The sequence below is a fragment of the Paroedura picta genome, chromosome 5, assembly GCF_049243985.1.
Source record: "Paroedura picta isolate Pp20150507F chromosome 5, Ppicta_v3.0, whole genome shotgun sequence".
Lineage (NCBI taxonomy): Eukaryota > Metazoa > Chordata > Lepidosauria > Squamata > Gekkonidae > Paroedura > Paroedura picta.
In genome coordinates this window covers 52,779,013-52,804,423 of record NC_135373.1, presented here as the reverse complement: position 1 = coordinate 52,804,423, position 25,411 = coordinate 52,779,013, and the positions used below count along the sequence as shown (strand labels likewise).

At 41.5% G+C, this 25,411-nt stretch overlaps 1 protein-coding gene across 3 annotated transcripts in view; it reads left to right on the top strand.

Annotated features, from left to right (window-relative positions):
• BEND7 (BEN domain containing 7) overlaps window positions 1-25,411 on the top strand; it is a 59,793-nt gene that overhangs the window by 25,909 nt on the left and 8,473 nt on the right. For all 3 annotated transcript variants that reach the window (XM_077337969.1, XM_077337968.1, XM_077337970.1), the window contains 4 exons: window positions 3,700-3,822; window positions 6,189-6,454; window positions 16,266-16,491; window positions 20,190-20,309. In XM_077337969.1, coding sequence (XP_077194084.1) covers window positions 3,700-3,822; window positions 6,189-6,454; window positions 16,266-16,491; window positions 20,190-20,309 — 735 coding nt within the window. The remainder of the gene's footprint in view (window positions 1-3,699; window positions 3,823-6,188; window positions 6,455-16,265; window positions 16,492-20,189; window positions 20,310-25,411) is intronic.

The following is a 25,411-nucleotide window of genomic DNA, read 5'->3' as shown; positions in this document are numbered from 1 at the left end:
AGGAGAAGCATATCTTGTTCAAAGATAGTAGAGCAGATAGCCTGGCTTAGAACAGCAAGCAATTTTTTAAAAATTCATAACATATGTTTTTTTGTACTGTATGTCTATAATCAAATGGGAAGAAAGATAAAAGATTTTCCCGGAATACCTCTGAACAAAATAAGCTGGGAACCAGTTCTGTGCAAGGACCATTGCAGGGCTGCTTCATGGTATCTTGTTGCCTTAAGTCTGGCATACCCACCACTTCCTAGGCCCATACTGCTCCTGGACAGGTCTATGTTAGTGACCGATGGCAAAATTATAGGAGGTCTCATTTGGCCCTGTTCAGCAGTAGCATAGGCCAAAGTGGTGATGTAAGTGACATTCTGTAAAATCCCTGTGATGCATCAGTGCCTTCTTCATTGTGTGGGCACAAGCAGTCACTTGAGTAGCTTAGCCAGAGAACCACTTCTGCTCCATTGCAATGAATGAATGCTGAACAGCAGAACTTCTCAATGCATTTGACAAGGGACTGTGGCTTCATTGGTAGAGCGTCCACTAGTCATGCAGAAGACCCCAGGGTCAATCCCCAGCCTCTCCAGTCAAAAGGGTCAGGTAGTAGGTAACATGAAAGGCCTCTCCCTGGGACCATGGAGTGTCACTGCTGTCAGAGTAGACAATACTGTCCTTGATGGAACAAGTGTCTGATTTAGTATAAGGAAGCCTTTTATTTGTTTGTTTGTTTGTTTAGATTTTTATACTGCCCTTCCCTACAGCTCTGGGCGGCTTACAGAAAACATTTCGGAACATTTGCGTGGAACAGTATCAGTATCAATATAACAATATAACAACAATAACATATCAACTAGAACTAAAACAGTATTGCGACAACAATAACTTTGACACTCCCTTGGTAGGTTCAACCTCTCAGTCTGGGGGGTGGGGTTGTAGATGTTATGGGTCAGTTGGCCTCAAGCAAATGCCTGATGGAAGAGCTCCTTTTTGCAGGCCCTGCGGAATTGTGGAAGTTCCGGCAAGGCCCTGATCTCTTCGGGGAGCTCATTCCACCAGGTGGGGGCCAGGACTGAAAAGGCCCTGGCCCTTGTTGAAGTCCGACGTGCCTCTTTAGGGCCAGGGATCCGCAGCCAGTTGGAAGTGGTGGAGTGTAAAGCTCTTCTGGGGGTATAGGCAGGGAGGTAGTCCCTCAGATACACTGGGCCCAGACCACTTATGGCCTTAAGGGTGATTACCAAAACCTTAAGATTAATCCGGAATTCAACAGGGAGCCAGCCGAGTTCTTGGAATACCGGCCGGATGTGAGATCTCCATTATGTACATATATATGTTCAAGCTCACTGATTATAATGGTATATCATAGAATCATAGAGTTGGAATGGAACTCCAGGGTCATCTAGTCCAAACCCCTGCATAATGCCGGAAATTCACCTGCCCACCCACAGTGACCCCAATTCCATGTCCAGATGATGCTCCCCCAACCCCGCCCCCCAGAATCCCTGGTCAGTCTGGTCTGGAGAAAATGTCCTGAGTTCATACTAGGGTATGTTCATATCAGGTCCATAATCTGTTGAGTTTTTGTCTTGAGTTTCTTTCTTTTTTTATTAACCCTATATATTATGCTTAAGAGTCCCCTTCCCTTTTTGTTTGTAGTGCCAAATGTGTGGAGCTCCCTGCCCAGATGTCTTTATGTTCCATCCTCTACCTTGTAAGGGCTGTTTATGAGGACACTTCTATGGACGTCAAAAGTTGGTTAGGTGCTTCCCTGCAACAATGTTCCTTTATTGCAATAGAAGGAAGTGAAGAAGCGTGTTGATGTGTCACTTCTCCCCTTGGAGTTGCGCTTCAGCAGAGTAGTCATCCTCTAGACTAGTATATCAACTGCCAGACATTCACAGACTTGGGGGAGGAAAAGCATGTTGTACAGGCATGTTTATCATGTGCCCATGAAGCCATTCAGGTAACTGCTTTCCATAGAATATTCCCCAAAGCAAACAGGCAGTGCTAAACTTGCACAGTTGGTTCATTTTCTTGGGGAGGGGTCATGGCACACTGGTTGAGTATCTCCACTGCATGGAGAAGATCTCAGATTTCATTCCATGCCTTTTCAATTAAAGCCAGGATCAGATAGTAGGTGATATGAAAAGACCTCTGCTTGAGACCCTGTGGAGCTGCTGCCAGCTGGCTTTGATAGCCCAAAGAGTCTGGCTCTTTATAACAGGGGTAGTCTACCAGTGGCCCTCCAAATGTTCATGGACTACAATTCCCATGAACGCTGGGAATTGCAAACGCTGGCAGGGGCTCATGGGAATTGTAGCCCAAGGACATCTGGTGGACCACAAGTTGACTACCCCTGCTCCAGAGGGTCTTGCTGTACTGTAACAAGCTAGTGACTTTCAGGCCCAATAAGTAAATGCTGGCAGGGGCTCATGGGAATTGTAGTCCATGAGTATCTGGAGGACCACAGGTTGACTACCACTGCTTTATAAGGCAGCTCCAGGTATTAATTCATTACTTTAGAGGAAGGTCCATGGGCCTGAGGTAGACCATCTGCTTTGCATGCAGAAGGTTCCTGGTTCAGCTCTCAATGCTCTGACTTGGGATGGGGCAGCTTCATGTGATGAATGCATCTGGATCCCATGTAGCAACATCTTTCTGACCAAAAACATACTTGGAACCCCACTCTTAATTTTAAATATAGCATTATATAATGGTTGCCCAGGATGGCAAGGCCATCGCTTAGGAACTGATCAGGAGTCAGCTAAAATCATCCCCTTACCAAGGTCAGGAAGCACCAGATTTGTACCCAGGAAGAGAGTTTTGCATAAAAGAGCCAATGTTTAATACAAAGAGCTAGTTTGGTGTAATGATTAAGAATGGCGGTTTCTAATCTGGAAAACCAGGTTTCACAGTTCTCTCAGAGCTCTCCCAGCCCCACCTATATCACAGGGTGTCAGTTGTGGGGAGAGGAAGAATAGGTAATTGTAAGCTGCTTTGAGACTCCTTCGGGTAGTAAAAAGCAGGGTACAAAGAACAGCTCTTCTGAAAGATAATGAAAAGAACAGTAGCAAAGAAAAAGATGGAAACTATCCTTGGCTACAGCATTTAAGCATAGGAGTAGGAGTTTGTGATCCCAGAGAGGAGGAATGATATGAATATTTCCCCCTGTTTCCCAACCCCAGAATTTCTTATCCCCAATTGCTATGAACAGATCTTTTTGTTTTTACTTTACTTTCTGAATGCTGTAAAACAACAAGTAGCCTTTTAGTCTATTGGAGGCTTCTTAGAGCTTTGCTTAATAACTCTTTATTATGCAGTCATCTCTTTCTTTGTGAGGCTGTTCACATACCATGGCAGGATTTCTTTGGCTTTTTTGTTTAGCGTGATAAAGTGACTGTGATTGCAGCAAGGGCTTTTTGGTGCCATTGTTATCTGCCATGAACTTGCTTGACAATGAAGAGGACCACTGTGAGCTTACAATGCGCTTGCAGCTTTATACGGACTTTATATATCATGCCATGTAACGTTGTTGTGGGAAGAAAGTATGGCAGAGCACTACTCCTGTTACTGCCATGTAGTGGCAGTTTAATTTTAGCTTTTGGCTTCTTGATGGGCATATATTGACAACTTTTAAAATCCTGTCAAGGTCTTCTGTTGGAAAAAGCTTGGTCTTCATCACATTGTTTATTTCCCTTTCTTTCTCAGGAGAAATTCCAGCGGCTAATTCCTCAGCTGGCTCAAACTGTTGTACTTGTAACTGTCAACCGGCATTACAGGCCATTCTTCAAGAACTTAAGACCATGAGAAAGATAATGCAAATTCAAGCAGGTATGATAATCCGTTGTATCACAAAATAAATCTTCTAAGTAGAATCCACAGAAGTGACATCCTTGCAATGAATTCTGACGCAGAGTTATGCCCTTGTTCAAAGAAATCCCCTTAATTCCTCTTTACCAAATTTCTCTCTGAAATCCAACAGTCTGATCATTTCCTTTGTTTCAGAAATTTGGAGTCAGTTTTTGGAGTCAGTCAGTTTTTGGAGTCAGTCAGTTCGGTTTTAATCAAAGAGGAGTTTGAAGAGAGGAGGGGCAGGAAAGGAAGTTCTGCAACATTTCAGAATTTCACTGTGTAGATGAAGCTTTCCCCACTAGGGTTTGGGGAAACCCTGGCATTTTTTTGGTGGCCCAGGAAAGGTTTTCTGAAGGGGGGGGGAGTTAATTAATTTTTATATATTTTTAAAAAATTGTTAAACATTTATTGGGTGACATATGGCCCTGCCCCCCCCCCCAAAAAAAACAAGGTCAGTTATGGGCCTGAAGGGGGTGGGAAGGGGAGAAGCCCTGGGTGGCCATGTATACAGCTATGCCTCCCAACCATATTCTGCACAATCATACCACTTCTGGGATTTCTTGAAACCTGAAGAATGTTTCAGGGGTTTCTCAACAGTAAAAAAGTTGAGAAAGGCTGCTGTAGATGCTAAGAGGGAGGCAGTGTCTTCCCAGATCTTCCTATATTACTGATAGAGCCCCACTCAGTGGCATGTAACAAAGCCACTGCAGGAGTTGAAGTTGCAAAAAGGTGAATTAATTTTCCACAAAGAGAAATTCCTCCTTTAAAAGAGAATAAGAAGAATCAGTAGCTGTTACCTAGAAAAATAAATTTTGGAAAGGAAATCCCCCTCCCCCATAACAGCACTATTCTAAACCCAGGGTTTAAGGTGTATGTTTAGAGTGCTCTTGCCAATCCAGAAATTGCTTTAATTGCAAATACCTCTTAATTATACTGCATTTTGTGAGAGGTTCCAGGTGCTTGAGCTTGCATGCAATGTGTTGAATGTGTTTGAAGAAACATGTGGAGAGATGTATAATGTTGCACACCCTTAATGCGTTTCATTTCTGTATTTTTTCCCCTGCATAAATGTGACAAGAGTTTTGCAGGTTTTGAGGATAAGACATCGGGAAGACAGACCATACATGGAAACGGTGCAGGAGACACGATTCTGGGGGAAAGAGTAGAATGTGCTATCGGTGTTCAGATATTTAAAAGGATGTCCACAATATATCCACCAAGGATAAGATGAAAAACAGTGATTGTCAGTGAGAGCGAGATTGCAGTTAACTTTGAGGGCCAAAAACATAGACAGCATTGTGGAGCTGCGTATGGGCAGTAATATGCTAAGGCTTCTTCTGGGGATGCTTCAGAAGTAGAGTTTGTTTACATACATCCTTCAGTTTCACATGACTAACAGTAAATCCTGATGAAGCTAGGTGACTGTGTTGGTCTGAAGCAACAGAACAAAGTTTGAGTCCAGTGGCACCTTTAAGACAAACAGAGTAATTCTGGGCATAAGCTTTTGTGTGCACGCACACTTCATCATTGTGCATGCACATGGAAGGTTATACATAGTTAAACTTTGTTGTTCTTGAAGGTGCTACTGGACTCAAACTTTATTCCAGTAAATCCTGAATGGAACCTTTTGGCTTGCATGGACTTAGACTGGGATGGCCCACTGGGAATGAGGCCACCCTCAAATGTGTGAATGGACTCCGTTGCCAAGCACTGTATTTGAAAGGACATGAAAGTTCTGGCTGTGATGCTAGGTCCACAACATGCCTTTCACCAAAGTAAGTCATCATAATATTGCAAGAGGTGAACCAATCCTTGACCAAGGACATTTCTCAGAATCTTACCTCCCCAATGGTGGTTATGTCCAAATTAGCTAAGAAGCTGAATTTTGATTCATAGTTCTAAACTCCTATAATAGTTGTATGCGTGACTGTCCATAACATTTTTAATATACAATGGTCAGGAGTCAGCAATCATTTTGGCATGAGCACAGGTATGCACTGTGGCCTTTTCCTACAGATCTTGCCATGCTGGCAATCAAAATGCGGGTGGGGGGGATAAGTGTTGTTCTTGGTAGATTTTGTCTTGGTTTGTTGGGCAGAGAATTGCCTCCAGGTACTGAGCACAATGGTCTGGGGTACTACTGTTCAGCACATGTGTGTGTGGGGAGAATCCCTGACCCTTTCCTAACAGAAGCTCACATTGTAACACAGAGCAAGTCAAGCTGTGCATGAGATGGGATGTTTGGCTATAGCAGGGGTAGAGTGAAGTCCATTGCCAGGGACGAGATTGCAAGCATCGATGCATCAGTGCACTTTGCTCATGGACTTTTCTTTTCTTTTCTTCAGTTGCTGCTCAGAACAGACATCAACCTTCAGTTCCTTCCGTCAGTGCACAGAAATCAACAGTGTCAAGGAAGAGAAATAAAAAGAGAAAGTTGCCCCCAAAGACTATTGAACCACTTACTGTGAATAAGAAACCCAGCACTATTGAGAATGAAAAAAAGTTATCAGCAAAAGCAGAAAGGTCTAGCCTGGAAGCATCTCAATCCTCCTTGAAATCGGAGCCACAGGTTTCAGGATTTGGAATCGTCCTTGAGCCATCAGCTTCCGATGTAAGTAGATCAGATCCAGTAAATTGCAAAGAGTTTCTGGTACAGCAACTCTCAACTGCTGTGTTGGCTTAATCTTACCTTTCTCCTCATGCAGGAAGTCCAAGGCACAAGACACACCTTTCCAATAACTGCAAGTCATAACATTAGAATTGGTCATCCGGGACATTCGCCTGGCCTCGACTAGGGCCAGGGCATTTCCAGCCCTGGCCCTAACCTGGTGGAATGAGTTCCCGGAAGAGCTGAGGGCCTTGCTGGAGTTGTCAGCTTTTCGCAGGGCCTGCAAAATGGAGCTCTTCTGCCAGGCTTATAGTTGAGACCAGGTTGAGGTCTGGTGTTACCATCTGGGGATTCTCTAGTGTCAGTAAGATCAGGACCCTCGCAAATGCTGACAGGGGCTCATGCGAATTGCAGTCCATAGACATCTGGAGGACCACAGGTTGACTACCCCTGCTCTAGAGTAAAGTCAATCAACTTAAGATTTAATTGATTTTTTTCCAGCTCTTTGCTCTGATTCTCTCAAAGGCCAAGGCCTTCTTACCAAACCATTTCCTCTTCAGCTATGCCATATCTTGGCCTCTCTGTTTCTGTCAGCCATTTCCCCTTCCCAGACCTTTAAGCAGCAGGTTTTGATTTGATTTGATTTGAAACACTTGTGTTCTGCTTTTCTTTCTACAATTCCAAGGTGACTAACAATATACTGTCAAAAACATACTATCCATCAGGTCACAGACTCATGTGATACCTAATGGTATCTGCCCCCCTCTCTTCGACTAGCAGAAAAATATTTGTCCTTTGGCACTAAAAGTTCACTGTGAGTCCACTGTTAACATGAAGATCTTGGGGTTACCATAAGAGAATTTTGGCTGCCATTTTCCCTACCCTGGCCAGGTAGAGTAAGCTGCAGCTACAACCATTGTTCTTCTAGAAAGGCTGTGTTAGGCTAGCCTCTAAGCAACTTTATGAAATCCCCAGATGATTATGAGCATTTTGCCAATGTGATACTACGACTACTACTGTGACAGTATATTGGAAGAGCAACCACTGACGAAGATAAAACAGAAAGCGGGTCACTTAACCTAGGATCCCGTTTTGGTTGACTCTTTATGTTTGATCATATGTTTGACCATTTAGACTTTATGTTATAACCTTTTCATCTATAAACATAGAGAAGACTACTATGTGCCTTGTGACTTCCTTTTTTCTTCTGAGTTCACATTGAGGAATCCACGGTTCTATATTTGATTAGCCTCTAAGCATTAGCAGAATGCAAATTAAACAATTTTTCTTTGAAAGTTACAGTTTTGCATCAGTTGCCTGTGGTGGTGTAATTTCACTGCCAGTGTGGGTTTCATCACAGAAAAAGCCTTGTCCCTCGCAGATATCACCTCATCTCTGGAGGTGGGAGTACCCAGAGCCAGAACTCCACATTGGTTTATATTTATTTAAATAATTTATAGCACAGTTTTCTCCCCAGTGGGGACAGGAGCAATGTGAAAAATCAGTCTCTCCTCTTGAGGTGTTTGACAGACTCAATATCATCCCGCCAAGCATCCATGGCAATCGTGCTGCTCATTAGTAGCCCAGGATCCTCCTCCCCCAGCCATCAGTGTGGGCTGAAATAAAAACTGTATAGAAGGCTAAGTACTCATAATATATAGAATTTATTTTTATTTTTTTAAACAAAACTTATTTTATCTTTACAACAACTTGTGAGGCAGGCTCGGCAGAGAAAGAGAATGAGTGCCCGCTGTCTTCCAGGTTTTAATCTAATACTCTAGCCATGCAAGATATGGGACAGTCTTAACAAAAGTAAAAGATCCTAGAGCCAGCTTGGTGTAGTGGTTAAGAGTGGCGGCTTCTAATCTTGTGAGCCGGGTTTGACTCCCCGCTCCCACACTTGTAGCCAACTGGGGGACCTTGGACAAGCCACAGTTCTCAGCCTCATCTACCTCACAGGGTGTCTGTTGTGGGGAAAGGAAAGGGAAGGTGGTTGTAAGCCACTTTGAAACTCCTTTTGGTAGAGATAATCGGCATATAAAAACCAACTCTTCTATTTAGGACTTTAAAGGTCAAAAATATCATTTTAATTTGTGTTCTTAGCCAAACTGGTAAACCTTTTACTGTTAAAATCTGTATTGCTATGACTAAGTGAATGAGCAGAGATTCACAGGGTCCCCCGTTCACATCTGGCCTCTGCCTCAAACTCACCTGTTTGGTCATCTTATCCTCACTCACCCCCCCCTCCTTTTCCCTTCTGATATATGGAGATAATATTGAGACTGACTATACCAAAGTGTCTGTAGCTGTGCAGTGGTGGTGTTCTGGCTGTATAATTTTCAGTCAAAGTTCCCTGTTGACCATTGGCAAGCAGGAGCAAGCAAAGCCAAGCCTCGGGAGTTCTGCTGGTGCTGCCAGGGCTGCACAGCTCAGACCAGTCCAGGGGTTCCTGTGGTAGGTGTCAGGGTACCCAATGCTGCCTCTTGCCACAGGCGCCAGTGCAAAAAAGAATGCACCATTGTCAATGCCATTGGCTGCATCAGAGCTGAGTGTCCCCCTGCAGTGCTGACACATAACCTTCAGCCTGTTGCACTCCTGTGCCTTTTTAATTTCCTCATCAGTTCCCTTAATTGCCTTCTGCAAGGAAGGCCAACCTAGAGCAGCAGTTGAGAGCACTGACAGAGGATTTCAACCACAGGCATCACTGAGGAATTGCAAGGCCAGATGTAATATTGTATAGCTGATATTTTAGGAGCTTGCAGCCCCATCCAAAATACTTTCTGGTCAGGATCAAGTTTGCTTGTTAGTCACTATTCTGCTGAGAACTGGTGCTGGTTTTAGACCCCCATGACCACCTCAACTGGCTTAGAGGAACAAGAGAAACAGGACTGAGTGTCATGTCTCCAGGTCTCTGGACCGATCGTATACCCATGTGCACATTTTTGTGTAGGTGTTAAATATAGTATTTGGTGTAAAATAAAGATGAAACTGTGATGCCTTGTAGCACAAGTGACTGGGCAGAATAATGCAAGTGACAACAATGAAATGTTTGTTGTGGAATAATTTCCAAAGGTGTAAGCAATGAAGAGGGAAAGCAGGCATAGCAAGCAATAATTGTGAGCAAGTGCCTATATGAGGATGTACACTCCAGTTCTGTTGGCGACAAGGACTGAGAGATCAATCAACTGCTTTTGGGCAGAGGTGGTTAGTATTGGCGTGTAAGCCAAGCTGACAGCAAAGGTTGACTTGCTAAGACCCACATGAACACATTTGCCATATTTGTCGCATACCTTTAATGTTTATTATTTATGTATTGTCTGGCATGTGTATAATATGGCCAGGAGATCCTAAGATTGCCTGGCTGTGAGGTAAGATACATTCAGGGGTGCTTTTCCATTGGCTGCCCCTGCATCACAACCCTGGTATTCCTTGGAGGTCGCCTTCCAAGTGCTAACCAGGTTTGGCCCTGCTTAGCTTCCAACTTCTGATGGGATCAGGCTCATCTGGGCTATTCAAGTCAGGTATACCTTTAATATAATGTATATAATGCTGGCAAGGGTGCAAAATATTTTCATACAATAATTTGAAGCAGTTTATTCTGAAAAGGATATCTTTTATTGCTTCTTTCCCTTACGTTGTATTCACCTTCTTCCCGCAGAACAAAATAGTTTTGTATGGATAAAGCGAAGCATAGGCAACCATTGAGAGAGCAACTATTCTTAAGGCTACATCAGGACCGATTTTTCAGCCAGGCTACCCAGGCAGCTGCTTGGGACAATACAATGAAGAGGTCATCTGTGCATCACAGAGGCTTGGCTTGCTACCAGCCATCGGCATCACTGGAGACAACTAGCATCCCTTTGTGGACCCGTGCTAGCAGTGGGGCCCAGATGGCTTGAAGGCCTATCAGTAAGGGCAGTCTTCCGGCACCTGCCTTGCAAAACTCTACTAGTGCTCAAACAGTACAGAGGAGAGGCAGAGCCTTGATAGGGAAGGAAGGCAGAGTCAGCCTTTGGTTAGATTTGTGCAAATCACTGGTTACTCAATCCTGGTTTCATCCTAACCATGAGATTGTGTTGCCCAATTTTATCTGCCTGCCTGTGACAAAGTGAGTGGTATACTTTATGGGGCCTTTAACGGCTTTGAATACAGAATCTGAAATTTGCAAATGACAAAATATATAGCTGGGATTTAGAAAGGGTACACTTGGCATTTCAGCCTTTGAACTGAAAGTCTGTCAAATGAATATCTGGCAAGCAAGAGGGCAGCCAATTAGCTTTGTTTGAGCTTAAGGCACGTGATGTCTGAAAAGCGCACTGATGAGCAAGCAGATCATTAATTTTTTCACGGAATGTTTTTCAGTTTGATAAAATGGTTCCCAGTTTCCTGAGTATAGTGACCTTGGAGAACATAATTAAATTTTGTATCAGTGATCATAAATGAAAGGGATTCCATAGATAATATGGTGCTTTTCTAGAAGTACAAACTAATAATAAAAAAGAGCAGTCAGGATAATTCAGATACACAGATGGGGGCCACACTGTTAATTAGGTTAGGGTGTCATACCGCAGACTCTGTAATGATACATGGTAACTGGTTAAATACTTTTTTGCAGTTCTTTAACCATAATTATAATTATGGCTAGAAATGCCTGGTGGACTAGGAAGAGAGGACTTGTAACTACATTTGGTTGGTTTTTGGTATCTGCTCTTCAATTTTTTCATGTGATTTGTAACTTTAAAAAATCATGCATTTAAAATTAGCACAAAGTTAAATCTGATAAATGGAAACTTTAGCCTGATTGCTTACCTATCATCCTAGTGGGCAAACTCCCAGCTTTATTTAAAATGTTGCGAACTTCCATTGATTCTAATGGAGCCCACAATCTTGTTTTTTTTTCTTTTACAGAATATTTCAACAATTTAAACGATTATTCCATCAGTCAGTTAATTATTTACTTAGTCATTTATTTGTATTGCTTATAGTCTGCCTTTCTCACAAGGACTCCGAGCATATTACACTGAATGGGTTAGTTTGGTCAACAAAACATTCAGTAGCCAATGCACTAGGATTGCAGAAGTCGGGGACCAGCCAGAAATCTAAGACTGAAACAAAGCATAGCTTAAGTCTTAACAAAAATGACATAATAGGGTCCTACATACAGTAAGCCAGGGGTAGTCAACCTGTGGTCCTCCAGATGTCCATGGACTACAATTCCCACGAGCCCCTGCCAGCAAATGCTGGCAGGGGCTCCTGGGAATTGTAGTCCATGGACATCTGGAGGACCACAGGTTGACTACCCCTGCAGTAAGCTATACACAGCAGTATTGCTATACACAGCCCTAATAATTTATCCCAATAAGTTTGTAAACCAATTTGTGCCCTATTGCCTGTGCAAAAAGGACCTCTTGAATAATTCAGTTTTGCATAGTTTGCGGAAAGTCAGGCGAGCGGGAGGTTTCCTGACTTCCTTGGGCAGGCAATTCTGTAATGCGGGAGAAACAATGGAAAAGGCACATGTGCAGACACTAATTAATTTTTGCCCATTTGCAGGCTGGCACCTGCAAAAGACTCTGCTCAAATGAGTGAAGCTGCAGTGGCATAACGTAGTTTAACTATGTAATTTTTTCTGAGAAAAAATAAACTTTAAAGTTACTGAACTAATGAAAAGGGCTTGATGGGGTGATGTGAATACAATTGTGCTTGGAGCAAGGCGACCTGGGTTCAGATCCTTCTCACTCAGCCATGAAGCTCCCTGGACAACTTTGGACTCAGCTAAGGATGAGAAGATTTTATTTCTCCTTTTATACAGAAAGGAAAGGCAATAAATGTTGCTCTGCCAGCAAGCACCTTAAGGGTCTGGGATGATCTGGTTGCAAAGGAACATTAGAGAGCAATCTTGCCTTCTGTTACAGTGGGTGGTGGTTGTGGAAGAGGCTGGCATCCAGAAAGGAAAAAGCCTTGTTGTTGCCTGCAAGGGTTTGCTAGCAAAGTTTCTCTGGTTCTATGGAATCATCATCATCTCAGGGAACCCTGAAATGCCTTTAAAAGGTAGAACAAGTGTTTTTTTATTGTACTGTCTCTAGTATTTTACTTAACATGTATTTCTGCTGCAGTTCTCTCCTTTTTGTGTAAATTTAAGTTATTTTTGGAGCATCCATTAACACAAACAGCATACTTTCTACTTTTTAAGTCCAGTGTTCTTGGAATCATACCGACTCTTCCAGTTCAGAAGTGCCCCTAGTTGCATGTGGTCGTGCTTGTGATACTTCAGTGCTCTTGTGGGCTTTTGACAATCATGAGCAATCTTAACCTTTTCCTTTTTAAACAAGAGCTATGTTTGAACATGCAATGGCACTGATGCCAAGGGATCAGAAACTGGAGAACAAGTTAGCCCTCCTTTGCTCACTTAGTTTAGGGAGAAGCCTGTGGGAACATGATAGGACAATTCTTAGTGTGTACAAAGAGGATCTGGTTATACAGCTACAGGCCTATGTATACTTATTTGGAGGGTAAGCCCCTTTATGTATGAGTAGACATGTATAGTGTCATGCTGGCGGTCTGAATTTTTGGCTCTAACATTTTCTAAGATTTGATTTATCATATGGCAGGTGTAGTATAGCCAGGAGATCAAGGATTGTCTGGCAGTCAGGCAAGGGACATTCAATGGCAGTTTGCCATTGTGTGCCACCAAGTCATGACCCCTCATGTTCCTTGAAGGAACTCCAATTCAAATCCTTGGACATCTCCCTTCCCAATACTAGCCAAGAATCGACCCTGCTGAGCTTCTGAGAGCTTACGAGATCAGACTTGCCAGGGCTGTCCAGGTCAGGACAGTTCTAAGATTGGTTTAATAAGCGAGTTCAATAAATGACTCACGATTTTCAGTTTCGAGGATAACAATTTGGTATGCCTCTCATCTCTCAACCCAGCATTGAATTACATGTTGACCTAAATGTGTGGCTTAGCCACAGCTCTCTTGACTCTGGATCTGTTTCTTAGGTGACCTCCAGGGAAAGAATAAGTAACCTACCCCTGCTTTTGATGCTTTCATTGAAGTGAATGGGAAACCCTGTGAATTCTAGAGGTGATTGTGACAATAGTGGGCCATTGTAATTTTTATACACACACACACACACACACACACACACACACACACAGTGGAGTGTTAGTAGGGCTGTGCCTGTGTTACCTTAATCAGGACAACAGTCTTGTAAAGTGAATCAATGTTCTTATTCTCCCAGGCTGAAATGAGTGTTTGCATTCAGGCAATTTTCTGCATCAGGATAATACCCTATATTATTTACTCCATTTGATGATTGTGTCATCAGAGATCAAACGAATAGTCTGCTTCCAAAAAAAGGTCCTGTTTGTTTTCCTTGCAAAGCAAATAATGTAGAATTGGCAAAGGAGGTGCATTTTAGCCCATTTTTAAAAAGTATTTAGGAATAAATTTAATTTGCTGTGTGCTAATTTTGCAATTTAAAACATTTTGGTAATTCTCTCTTATTTGTGTTAATTATGTACACCATTGCCTTGATCATTTTATGTTAACAAATTCTAATTGGCTATAAATTGTACTTGGAGATGTCCATGTGAGGCTCAAATGGGTACTGATTGCTTGCAATTGAGGGATAATTTGCTACTGAAAATATCTAGCATAAATCAGCATTTTATTTTCCTATTATGTACCTAGAGTACAGACTGACTCCTGTATAAAATGTGCACACAGGCATACAAATAGCAGTAGCTGGAAGTTTAACTGCAGTTGGGCATTGCCCGCTGCCAACTAGGTTTTACTCCTTGTGGTGCAAGTGTGTTGATTTTTTGGTAGAAAAATGTACACAGTGGTGATTATTGCTATTGCCTGATCACTGGAAAGTTTTGTGTCAGTCATTATTATTATCATCCATGACAAAGACTAGCTAACAAGGAGATAAAGAGGGATATGGAAAAAGGAGGTGATCTGACTTGTCTTGCAAATGAAGCTCTGTTCCAACAATATAGTAATACAGCATTCTTTCCCAGGCTTCCAGGCTTCTGTGCATTAATCATTAAGAATGGGACATGAGAGTAGAAATTGCTGCCCCTTATTTTCAGCTGTGACACATCAAGAGCAGTCATCTTCTGTGCCTGTTTGTGATTTTTATACATTTTAAAAAGCACACTAAAATGAGCACATGGAATACCAGCTGAATAGATAGAAGAGATGTATGGGGATTTGTGAACATCTGCTTGGCACACAGAAGATCCCAGGTTCAATAATGGCACCTCTGTGTGATGAAAAAGACTTCTACTGGACTCTGATTTGTAAAATAACGTGCTAATTAATTTTATATAATAAATACTTCTTTAAGATGTAGTGTTTTCATTCTAGTGTTAAATTGTTGTCTGTCCCAAGACAGATGAGACCCAGAACTGGAAATAAAGGCATTTATTTTCTATTCAATTTGTGTACATGTTTAGAAGATCAATTTGCTTGACTTTACTAAATGAAAGAAATAATTGGTTGTTACCAAGTAGGCTTAGATGTGATTTTTAAATCAGGCCCCCACTTGCTACCTGTAGAAGAGATTTCCATTGCTACCTGTATAACAGAGGAAAGTACTCCATGTGTTTGCAGGACTCAGCTGAATGGAATCTTGCTTTTTAACCATAAAAAAAAATAAACCAAGATTGTTGCCAACAAGTTCTGTAACATTAAGAAGCTTTTCTCAATCTTAAGACATTACATTTTATGAGACACATGAGAATACACTCAGGCTGAGAGAGGGCTTCAGTAAGGGTGGCACTTTGAAGAATAAATATTTTAATTGGGGGGCTCCAAGAGATATATTTGGAGCCTCTTCATTCATATTGTTTACCACCTTATAGTCCCCATTATTAGATCACATGAGTGTATTTAAATATTAGACCGCTGTGGCAGACCTCTAGAGGGGTTGAAACACATTTGGCTTTCTAGTTCTTTGTTATTTATCCGTCTGTCAAAATGTTTTGGATTTGTGCAGTAGTGCATGATATATGTTGATGTTTTAAAGTTTATATATGTAAATATATTGAAATAAACATTTGCATTTTAATATTTAATATATTCTGCTGCTGCTCAGCCTTTCGGGTTCCTAGCTTGTGTACACAGGTTGAGTTACTTTGTTCTCTCTATTGTTGTTACATGGAAGACAAAGGACACAATTAAAAATTTCGTAGATGAGAGCATGTCACTGAGATGGTGTTGAAGTCAATTAGCAGACAGGACAGGTTTTCATCAGAGTTCTGTATGTGGCACCAGCATCTGTCTTTCTCACTTTGAGAGCTTCATGCTGTTCTGATTAAAATGTGTTAGATTTACCTGATTTTTGTAACCTCTCCTACCTTTTCTACACTTTGAAAACTCTGTTCTGTCAAAATATTAATGGTACCTGACAGAGGCCTGTGCCCCCATACCCCCAATTGTACTTACAGGCTTCAAATATGCTAGGTCATTTTATTCTATAACTTATTGATGTGGGTAGTTTGTTATAAGTCCCTAGAACAGGTTCTTGACCAAAACTTTAAAATATACAGTGCCACTGTTCATGGCACTCAAAATACTCTGTTTGGACACCAGCAAAGAAATTCTAAAAAGTTGTCTGGTAATGCTCTGTGTAGTACTTGTGATGAGTTTCTAAACCATGTTGTTAAAATTGGTTGATGATTTGAGATGGGTAAAATGGGTCCAGGAAAACCTAGTATCTGTTGATGCTAACAAAGATTCTGATTGATTTGAATGTTCAGAGTTACATAAAGTGCTAATCAGACATTGATATTCTTTTGGTAGCCAGAAGTGCAACTTGCTGAGGGCTTTGATGTATTCATGCCCAAATCTCAACTGGACTCTATCTTAGCCAATTATACTCGCTCAGGAAGCCTGCTGTTTCGAAAGCTGGTGTGTGCGTTTTTTGATGACAAGACCTTGGCCAACTCCTTACCCAATGGCAAGAGGAAAAGAGGCCTGAATGATAACCGAAAAGGACTAGACCAAAATATTGTGGGTGCAATAAAAGGTATTGTTCTGCTTTGTTTAATATCCTGTTGTGTTCTGTCAGATAGAAATTGTGCTGTATTATATTGAGGGCTGTGATTTTAGTTCTCTGTCTTTAAACTGAGCTGTCATCAGTCCTGTGTTTCTGAGATATGCCTTAAATGAACAGCTTTGTAAATGCCATAGCTATTGTTTGACTGCATTACTTCTGATGGTGGGTGGGGGAAAGTGGCCTTTAATTCTTCCCCACAGAAAATAACACCACACCCAAAGTGAGTTGACATGTAAGGTTAAAGACCCCTCTACCTTTGTGTATTTTTTTTAGATGGGTAAGTATTCAGACATGCAGGATCTGAAGTGTCCCTTCCTCCCAGTACGTACTTCCACTTGCAGCATAGTGGGAGCATGATTTTGCCTATTCCTGTCTCTCATTACAGCCCCCTCATTCAACTCCCATTATATTCCTGAGAATACCTTTTGGGGACACAATTTTGAGGGGAACAGAAGCCCGGAGGGGAGGGGAGGAAAGCCTGCATAGGGTACAAGCTGCAGTCTTCTACCCGCTGTTCAAGTGGTCCAGAGATGATTGTGCCACACATGGAGATTTTTGTTTCTGCTGGGCTTCAGTCTCTCTTACTCTTTCTGAAAAGGAGCATGCATACATAAGCATTAGGGAAATTCTTAGTATGCAGCTTTTGATGTGCTTGTTTTGTTAGAAATAAGTTGTTCATTGTTTTGTGCTGGTTTTCTGAGGGTTAGTAATTTATACTGTGTCCTTACGTTTTTTTAAAGTTCTTCCCATGCATTAATTCTTTGTTCCACAACATCTCTGAACAATGAAATATTTATATGTGTTGCATTTATATATCCTCCCTTTCTTTCATCATAAAACTCAGGGTGATTTATCTAGATTCCCATCCATTCCCTGACTGGATTCAGATTTGTGTTATCTTCCACAAGGCTGCCATCTTGTGTGCATTCAGACCATATCCATTGAAATGTAGTGATAATGAATGAAACTGGTTGGCTGTGGTATTCTCAGTGCTAAGATAAAAGACGGTGGGCCCTTTCCTGTTTTACGTTCTAGAACCATAAGCTGTCTTTGGCCTCCTTCCTTACCGAGCCATTCATACAGATAAGGATAGATGTGTCTTACCTTAATGGTTACTCCCAGTAGTGTATATTACTGTTGACCAGTAGGGCCTTGATCAAGCACTGAATATGAGGTGGAGGGTTTTTTAAATTTTAGTATTGGGTTTGTTTGTTTTATTGGAAGTTGTGCCCTGCAATGTCTCTTGTCTCAGCGTGCAGCAGCAGAAGATCGCTTACCATAAAGTCAATGAGATAGGAACACTGACAACTCACTTTTCTTATATAATGCTGTCCCTTTGAGGCTAGACTGAGTCTCTTAGGGAGAACTTCCTGTTTCAGAACTCTCTTCTTCCTGCTTCCCTGAAGCATGGTGAGTGCAGAGATGCCTCCTGCATTTCTCCCCATCCAACTAGCTAGATTAGATTGGGGAGTATCTTCTTACCTTTTCCGTCTAGAATAGAGTTCTCTAATACATACTTGTTATATTAGGTTAATAGCACAATCAGAGTCTGTGCTTTCTTTGTTGTTTTTAGCCTAACATGCACTCAGTAGCCAGCATTGCCATACTGTGCACACCAGCTGAATTAAACACCCTACTAATTTTTCTGGGTATTGCAGACCCATACCACAGGTCCCACTAAATATCCATCATCCAATATATATGCATTGGGGTGTTCTGAGGTGTAGGCATTTTAACATGGTAGTCAAACCTGTTAGGGGAGGAACTTTGGCAGTGATTATCTCCTATTTCAAAATTTGACTGGAAAAGTGTTCAAAAGCAACCAAGTTTCAGATTTCCTAAGAAATATTTATAACCAAGATTTTAATAATCTTCCTGCAATTGAAAGTAGGGCTCAGTCAGTAACACAATGAAATTTAGAACCCAGATGCAGCTTTCCAATATCAAACTCTCTCAGGGTTTTCAGTTGGGTCCAGCAACTGATGATATCAGGGGCAATACTATTAGGCATTGTTATAATGAGAGAGTTGTCTATATTTTGATGGCATCACATAAATGATATTGCAGAAAGAATCCTGCCATGTTTGAATGAGGATTTCTCTTCTGAAAGGGAACAGCAAGAGATGGCACAGAGTAGAACTTAACTCTGCCTGGCTCCAGCTGTGCATGGTGCCTTTAAGAAATGTGTGACAAGATACTGTGGCTCCATTAATTCCTTGGACTGGCTCTGCCAGTGTGCAGTGTCCTTAAGTATGCATGGAGTTTGGGGAGGGGGCATCATTTTTGTAAGAGCTCTTCCAGATATTATTAGTACTTCTTTTAGCTTCCATTCCCATTGCCAGGAATTGAGCGAGTCATGCCCAAAGTTGGGATTAAGTAAAAGCATAGGGAAACTGTTTGCTGTGCCAATGTATTTTATTTTCACTAGTCATCGTTTACTTTTCACTGTTGAGTAAAGAGGACTGTTTCTGCATCTGTTTTTTTAAGTAGTTATGTGATACCCACCAAATGCTAAGAATTCATGTGACAATATGGTATGAAGATGCATTGTTGATGAAAAAACTAATTCAGTGCCAATCTGTACTTTGCTTCCAAGTTTTCTTTGCTCCATGACCTCCCCCCCACACACAAAGTCCCCTGTCTCTGTCTCTTTGAGCTGCTGTCTCTTTTGGGGGCAGATTGGGACCAGCAGTCCTGAATCAAGTGCTCCCCATGATGCTGGTAGTGCCATACAACTGATGCCATAGCTTACCTTCAGCCACATAATGAAGATCCTTGAGTAGTGGCGGTGGCTGCATCCAGAAAAGGCTGTATATCCAATCAAATCTCCAGTGGCCATTCAAAAACCTTGATGAGCAAAAGTTCCACCAAGTTTTGCCCAGTTTAAATTACTTGGCAGGCACTAGATAAGGTGTTGTCAGGTGCCATAGCACCCATGGATACCAGGGGGGGGGACTGTTCTACAGAATACCCACCTGGTCTTTAACAACACTTCACACATTATAAAAGAGAAAATATTTTATAGGGGGTGTTGGGTAGTGAAAAGCAGGGTATAAAAACCGACTCTCCTTTTGTCAGAAAAATTGAAAAATGGCCTTGGAACAATGCAAAAAAATGGAGATGTATTTTTCTGAATTCTTCTGTTTTGTTTTTTCTTGGGCCTTCACATTTCTTCTTGAGTCCTTCTTTGAGAGTGTACTAGTACAGTCTGTTTGTTTAAATGTCCAAAGACTGGCCAGCCTACTTGATATTCCTGGAATTTCAATGCCTCTGTCTACTAATATTTTTCAGTTGGGTAAATATTTGTTGAGTGCTCAGGATATCTCATTTAATCAGCAAACTGCTGTTTTTGAGAGCTAGTCCAAATGATCTCCTGATACAGTATTGGGAAGGGGCCTGTATGTTTGAAGATCTCCCATGTGAATTAATCACTGCACATAGAAAATGAGTGGGCTGTGGAGAAGTCTCTGACATATTTCCTTGCTTTACATATACAGGATCATTTTTACAGGAGATGAATTGAAACATGCTATTGCAATGTCGTATATAAAATAATCAGTCTTAATCTAATTTTGTTTCTCTCCTGCTTACACTTTATTTTTATGTCCTTTTCCTTAAACTGAAATGTCCAGTTTTGACAAACATATGTTTTATCCTTCTGATTTTAGTGTTCACAGAAAAATACTGCACTGCAAACCATGTGGATAAATTGCCTGGTCCAAGAGACTGGGTGCAGATTCTGCAGGATCAGATCAAACTGGCAAGAAGACGGTTAAAAAGAGGTTCAGGTAAGGCAAAGAGGAAGGAAGGAGTCTGAATGTGAAAGTAGTAAGGAAGGGGGCAAGTAATCTGTGATCCAGAGGGCATTGGAACCCCACATCTGGAAATCTGAGGAAAGTCCTACTCTGAAGAGGAGCTGATTAATAGATGCATGTATGTCTCTTAGCTGTTTTGTTAACTATTCATATTCTGATTTTGGGCTGACTAATCTCTGAAAATGCCTGTTTTGAGGTGCTGGTGTTATTCTTTTGTTTTTGCTGTAATAGAGCTGACATAATTGCAAATTCCAGTTGACCACAAAGCTACTATTCCCCATGTCTGAAGTAATCCTCTCTCTCAATGTGTCAAGGCTGTTGGGGGGGGGGGGCGTGTGCCTTCCTGTCCTCCTCAGTTAGTCAGTGTTGAATGGTCTGAGTTTCCTTAGACTTGGCAAGGAAGATCCAGAGTACCAGTGCTTTCCTTTCTTTTGCTTCCTTGTAATCCTTTCTCTGGAACTTTAAAGGAACTTGAAGGCCAGTCTGGTCAGATCTTCTCTGTCATTAGAAATCAGTTGCCATTAGGAACTATTTGCCATTTGCTCTGTGCATGGACCAAGAAGTCAAGAGCAAGTCTGCTTTGTTTATTCCTCTATTTCCTTATAAGTAATCCAGTGAAAAGGCACATGTTAACAAGATGTTACCAAATATCTAGCAATGTTAATTCAGAGATGGGAACCAATGTCAATATTTCTAAGGTACAGTAATTGAAACCAATTCCACCTGTGGCTTCTGTTCAATACTGTGAACACTGTTATAAGAATCATTCAGAATGCCAGATATTTTATACTGCTTTGTTTTATTGGCTGGTTTTTAATTATCATAGTTTAATGATTTTATGTTTTTATGATTCTATGTTTTATTTCGTAAACTGCCTTTGAGCAAGGTTCTGAAGTTGCAGCATACTAATACTTTAAATAAAGCACCCCCAAAAATATAGTGGACCTTCTCTTGAACAGCATATTTTTCTTATGATGATTCTTGTCTAGATCATGAGCGATTTCCCATGTCAGTGGAACTGATTATAAATACTGAGTCAAATACTACATTGGCAGGAAGTATAGAATGGGAAATAAACTGGTTATTTGATAGCATTGATATTGTATTTATTATTGAATTCATTGGATGGGACTATATAAGCGGGAACTCTTCTTTTTTAAAAAAAGGACTAATGGTAATAAGAATTTTAGAACAATACAATAACATTCAAACATCCATAAAATCTCAACATAAAACATTAAAAAAAAACATTTAAAGCAGTAACGTTTCCAGTCTCTGTGTGGAAATCTTCAGGAGTTTGTAGAACCAGGTTGCAGAAAATTATTTTCGATTCATTGGATGAAAGCTAGGAAGGTAGATGCATATCCAGGCATATCTTGCTGGGGAGATAATTGCACATAACAAAGAAGTGCCATAACAAAGAAGGTCCTGCTCTTTGTTCTCTCAACTTTATGTGGCACAGACGTAGAACAGAGTGTCTACACTACCCGCACCATAGCTGCATACACTATAAGAATATGATATACGTCCCTTGCAAAACTCTAGAGGGTAGAACATTAAGGCAAACCAACATAAAGGCCTGCCTATAGCAAGGAACAGTCAAATATGAGCAGTAAATGAAAAGCTCTCCTGATGGAAGAATACCAGCAAAGTTAATAGAACAAATACCTAGAATCATAGGGTTGGAAGGTACCTCCAGGGTCATCTAGTCCAATCTCCTGTACACTGCAGGAACTCACAACTACCTGCCCACCCACAGTGACCCCACTTTCATGCTCAAGTGATCCCCTCACCCACCAGAAATCTCCAGAATCCATCCTGGCCTGGAAGAAATTCACCTACCATCCCACAGTGGTGATCAGCAGTTCCCTGGGTATGCAAGGAAGGACTACAAGGGACAAACACTGGCACATCCCTTCCTGCCGACCCACTCACAATCTGCCTAAGTTCATAAAATCAGTATTTTAGTCAGATGACTATCTGGTCTCTGCTTAAAAACTTCCAAAGAAGGAAAACCTGCCACTTTCTGAGGAAGCCTGTTCCACATCATGCTCTGCAGATTCTACTGTTATAATCAAACTTAAAGAGACATTTGTTAATTGTTCTCATGGCTTCCTGGCTGGTAACTGAGTAAAGGGGGTCCAAGGAAAGACTGAGGAGCTGTAGTCATTGCTCAAGCAAGTGGGAAACGCGTGTCCTCTCTGACTAAACCAAGGTAGCTTTCTTGGATGTCAGAGTATATAATTTAAACTTCAAGTGGGAAAGCCTTCAACCAGGCTTCAGCGTGAAGAGATGATTGTCTCAATTCAGCTCAGAGGGCTACCCCTCTACACAATTCAGAATTCCACAAATGGAATATAGGAATTTAAAAAGAACTAAATCCAAGGAATCCCCTATTTGGTTATAATACAGATACCAACCCCATATAAACTTTGCATGGCCACCCTGGCATTAAACAATTTGATGGTGGCTGGGATATGCTGAGCTCCAGATGAATAAAAGAAAAAAACAGATTGGCTACAGAGACATCAAATGTTAACATGAGCAGCCCTCTCTGACCAGATTTATCTCTGGTCCAACGAGACCCCTTTAGTATTTAAAATAGGGAACCTCCTCAATATCATTAGCATGAATTTTCCACTTGTGATATACATGAGATTTTCCTCCCAAAACAACAATCCTGGATTTTTTATAGTTAACTATCATTGTTCCAGACAGTAAGAGACAAAAGCTTCTATCAGAGAGGACAGTTTGGATGAAGAATTGCTTCTTATATGCTGCTTTTCTCTACCAGAAGGGGCCTCAAAGTGGCTTACGATCGCCTTCCCTTTCCTCTCCCCACAACAGATGCCCTGTGAGCTGGGTGAGGCTGAGAGAGCCCTGATATCATTGCTCGGTCTGAATAGCTTTACCAGTGCTCTGGCAAGCCCAAGGTCATCCAGCTGGCTGCATGTGGAGGAGTGCTTTTTCCCTTATTTTGAAGATGGCTTTATCTTAAATTTGTTGCTTTTTACAGATTGAGTTTATAAATGGTCACAGAACTGGCATGGCTACATGTTGATGGACTGGTAGTGGCAGGTCAGCCCTCAGTGGCAGCAGTCTTTCCCCAGGCAGGCACTCGAATAGTCCAGTAGGAACATGAGGATCGTGTTTTGCAAAACTGTAATTGATGCCTGTCTTCCAACAACATCCCTCTGTCCATTCAGTGTGACCATAGATAGGCAGCAGAGGAAGCTATTGGTCCTTGAAAGACATATTTGGGACGCATTCTGAGACAGCTAAACTTGTGTGCAGTGATTGGGATTGAGGTGACACTTGCAAGTAAATTGCAGCTGCTACAAAAGCTTTACTGTGGTTCTGTTCAGGTCTCACCTTTAGGCTAAGAAAATACAAAGCTGCAGATCACTATGAACTTGCTTGAGCCATTTAAACTGCTGTTGTTGAATTGCTATAAGGCCAGGCAGATATCTGTGTGCCCCACGGTAACACCCCCTGTTTTGTAAGCCAATCCTGTGACAAGCTGTTTTAATTTCTAGGACTAAGGCCCATATAAGTATATTGTGTTAATGCTCAGAAGCTTGTAACAGTTTCAACATTGTCAGCAAATAAATACAGAGGAACTCATTTTGTACCTAAAGTGGCTTTTTAAGCCTGTTTCAATTAAATAGTTGGATGATTTATTTGATCACAGATACAATCCAGTTTCGAGCTTATTTGGCCCCCTTCCTACTTGCATTCGCAACAGGAAAATATCTGGCTGAGGAAATTAAAAAAATCTTTTCCTTAAAGCTATTTTGTTGATTAGATTCTGAAACTAGTACTGCAAGTACTCATTAATGCTACAGGCATCATTAAAGCTACTTGTTCATGACTGGAAACCATCTTACTTTGAACACATACAGCCCTGTTTGGGTTATTGATCTCGAGCCAAAACTCTGGATTAGGTGGGATGGCTTTGCATTGGGTAAACTTGACAGTAGAATGTGCACTGCTTTTCAGGGTTTCGTTAGTCTTCAGTGAAATGTATGAAATATGCATATGCCAGTTAGCTTCTTTGGGGCATGTTCAAGGGGCAGAGAACTGGTCAGGGAGGGTTCCATAGCTTGGTGTCTGCAGAGCCACCTTCTCCTTTCCTAGGACTTTCTTTCCATTCCATTGTCTGCGTAGAGCTCAAAGAGTAAGTGGGTAAGCAGCAATATACCAAGCCCAGGAGGGGGAAGGATGACTTAGTCTTACTAGGATTTGATAGAACTGTTCTGTTTTGCTTAATCCAAAATGCAGTGAAACTTGAAAACTTACATTTCCAGCAGCCAATGACACTGTAAACGATATGGTTGATGCTATTAATACAAGACAGGTCTAAACATTCATTCAGTGGAGAGACAATCATTACATCAGGTGAGGGGTAGAACTGACTTTATTGTCTGGATCCTGAAGTCCTGATTCACATAATGGCAGAAATTCAGCAACAGTATAAGTATAACATGAGTGTTCTGATTGTAACATGAGTGTTCTGTTTTAAGCTTTGTCTGCTGAGCTGTATATATGAAAATCAGCTCCCAGGTTTCATTTTTTTGTTGCTCTTCAACATGACCAAGGATAAGAACAAGGATAAACATGGCATTAAACAGTAAACCAGTCTATGCAAAAAGGACTGAACCTGTCAATTGAACTTGTCAGTACACCCCATCCAATTCTGTGGAAAGTAAATGTGCTGCATTCAAGGATGCAGTTGAAGGAAAGGTTTTGTTAGTCTTCAGTGAAATGTATGGGGGTGGCTGGCTGGCTTTGTGCTCTTCAGTTGTATCCTTGATTGTAATCCACATCCTTCATTAGTGGTTCTGCATGACTCAGTGACAAACAAAACTGGCTCCAAATCCAGTAGACACATTAAGGTGATGAGAAACAAGGCCCAAGTCTGTGACCTAACAGTGACTGTAGTACCTACAGGCCCATTTTATTATTACTTCCTGTATTTCAAGGCTAGCATTCAGAACTAATTCCATGGATGACGCTCCATCCTTGGAGAGCCAGCTTGGTGTAGTGGTAAGGAGTGCAGACTTCTAATCTGGCCA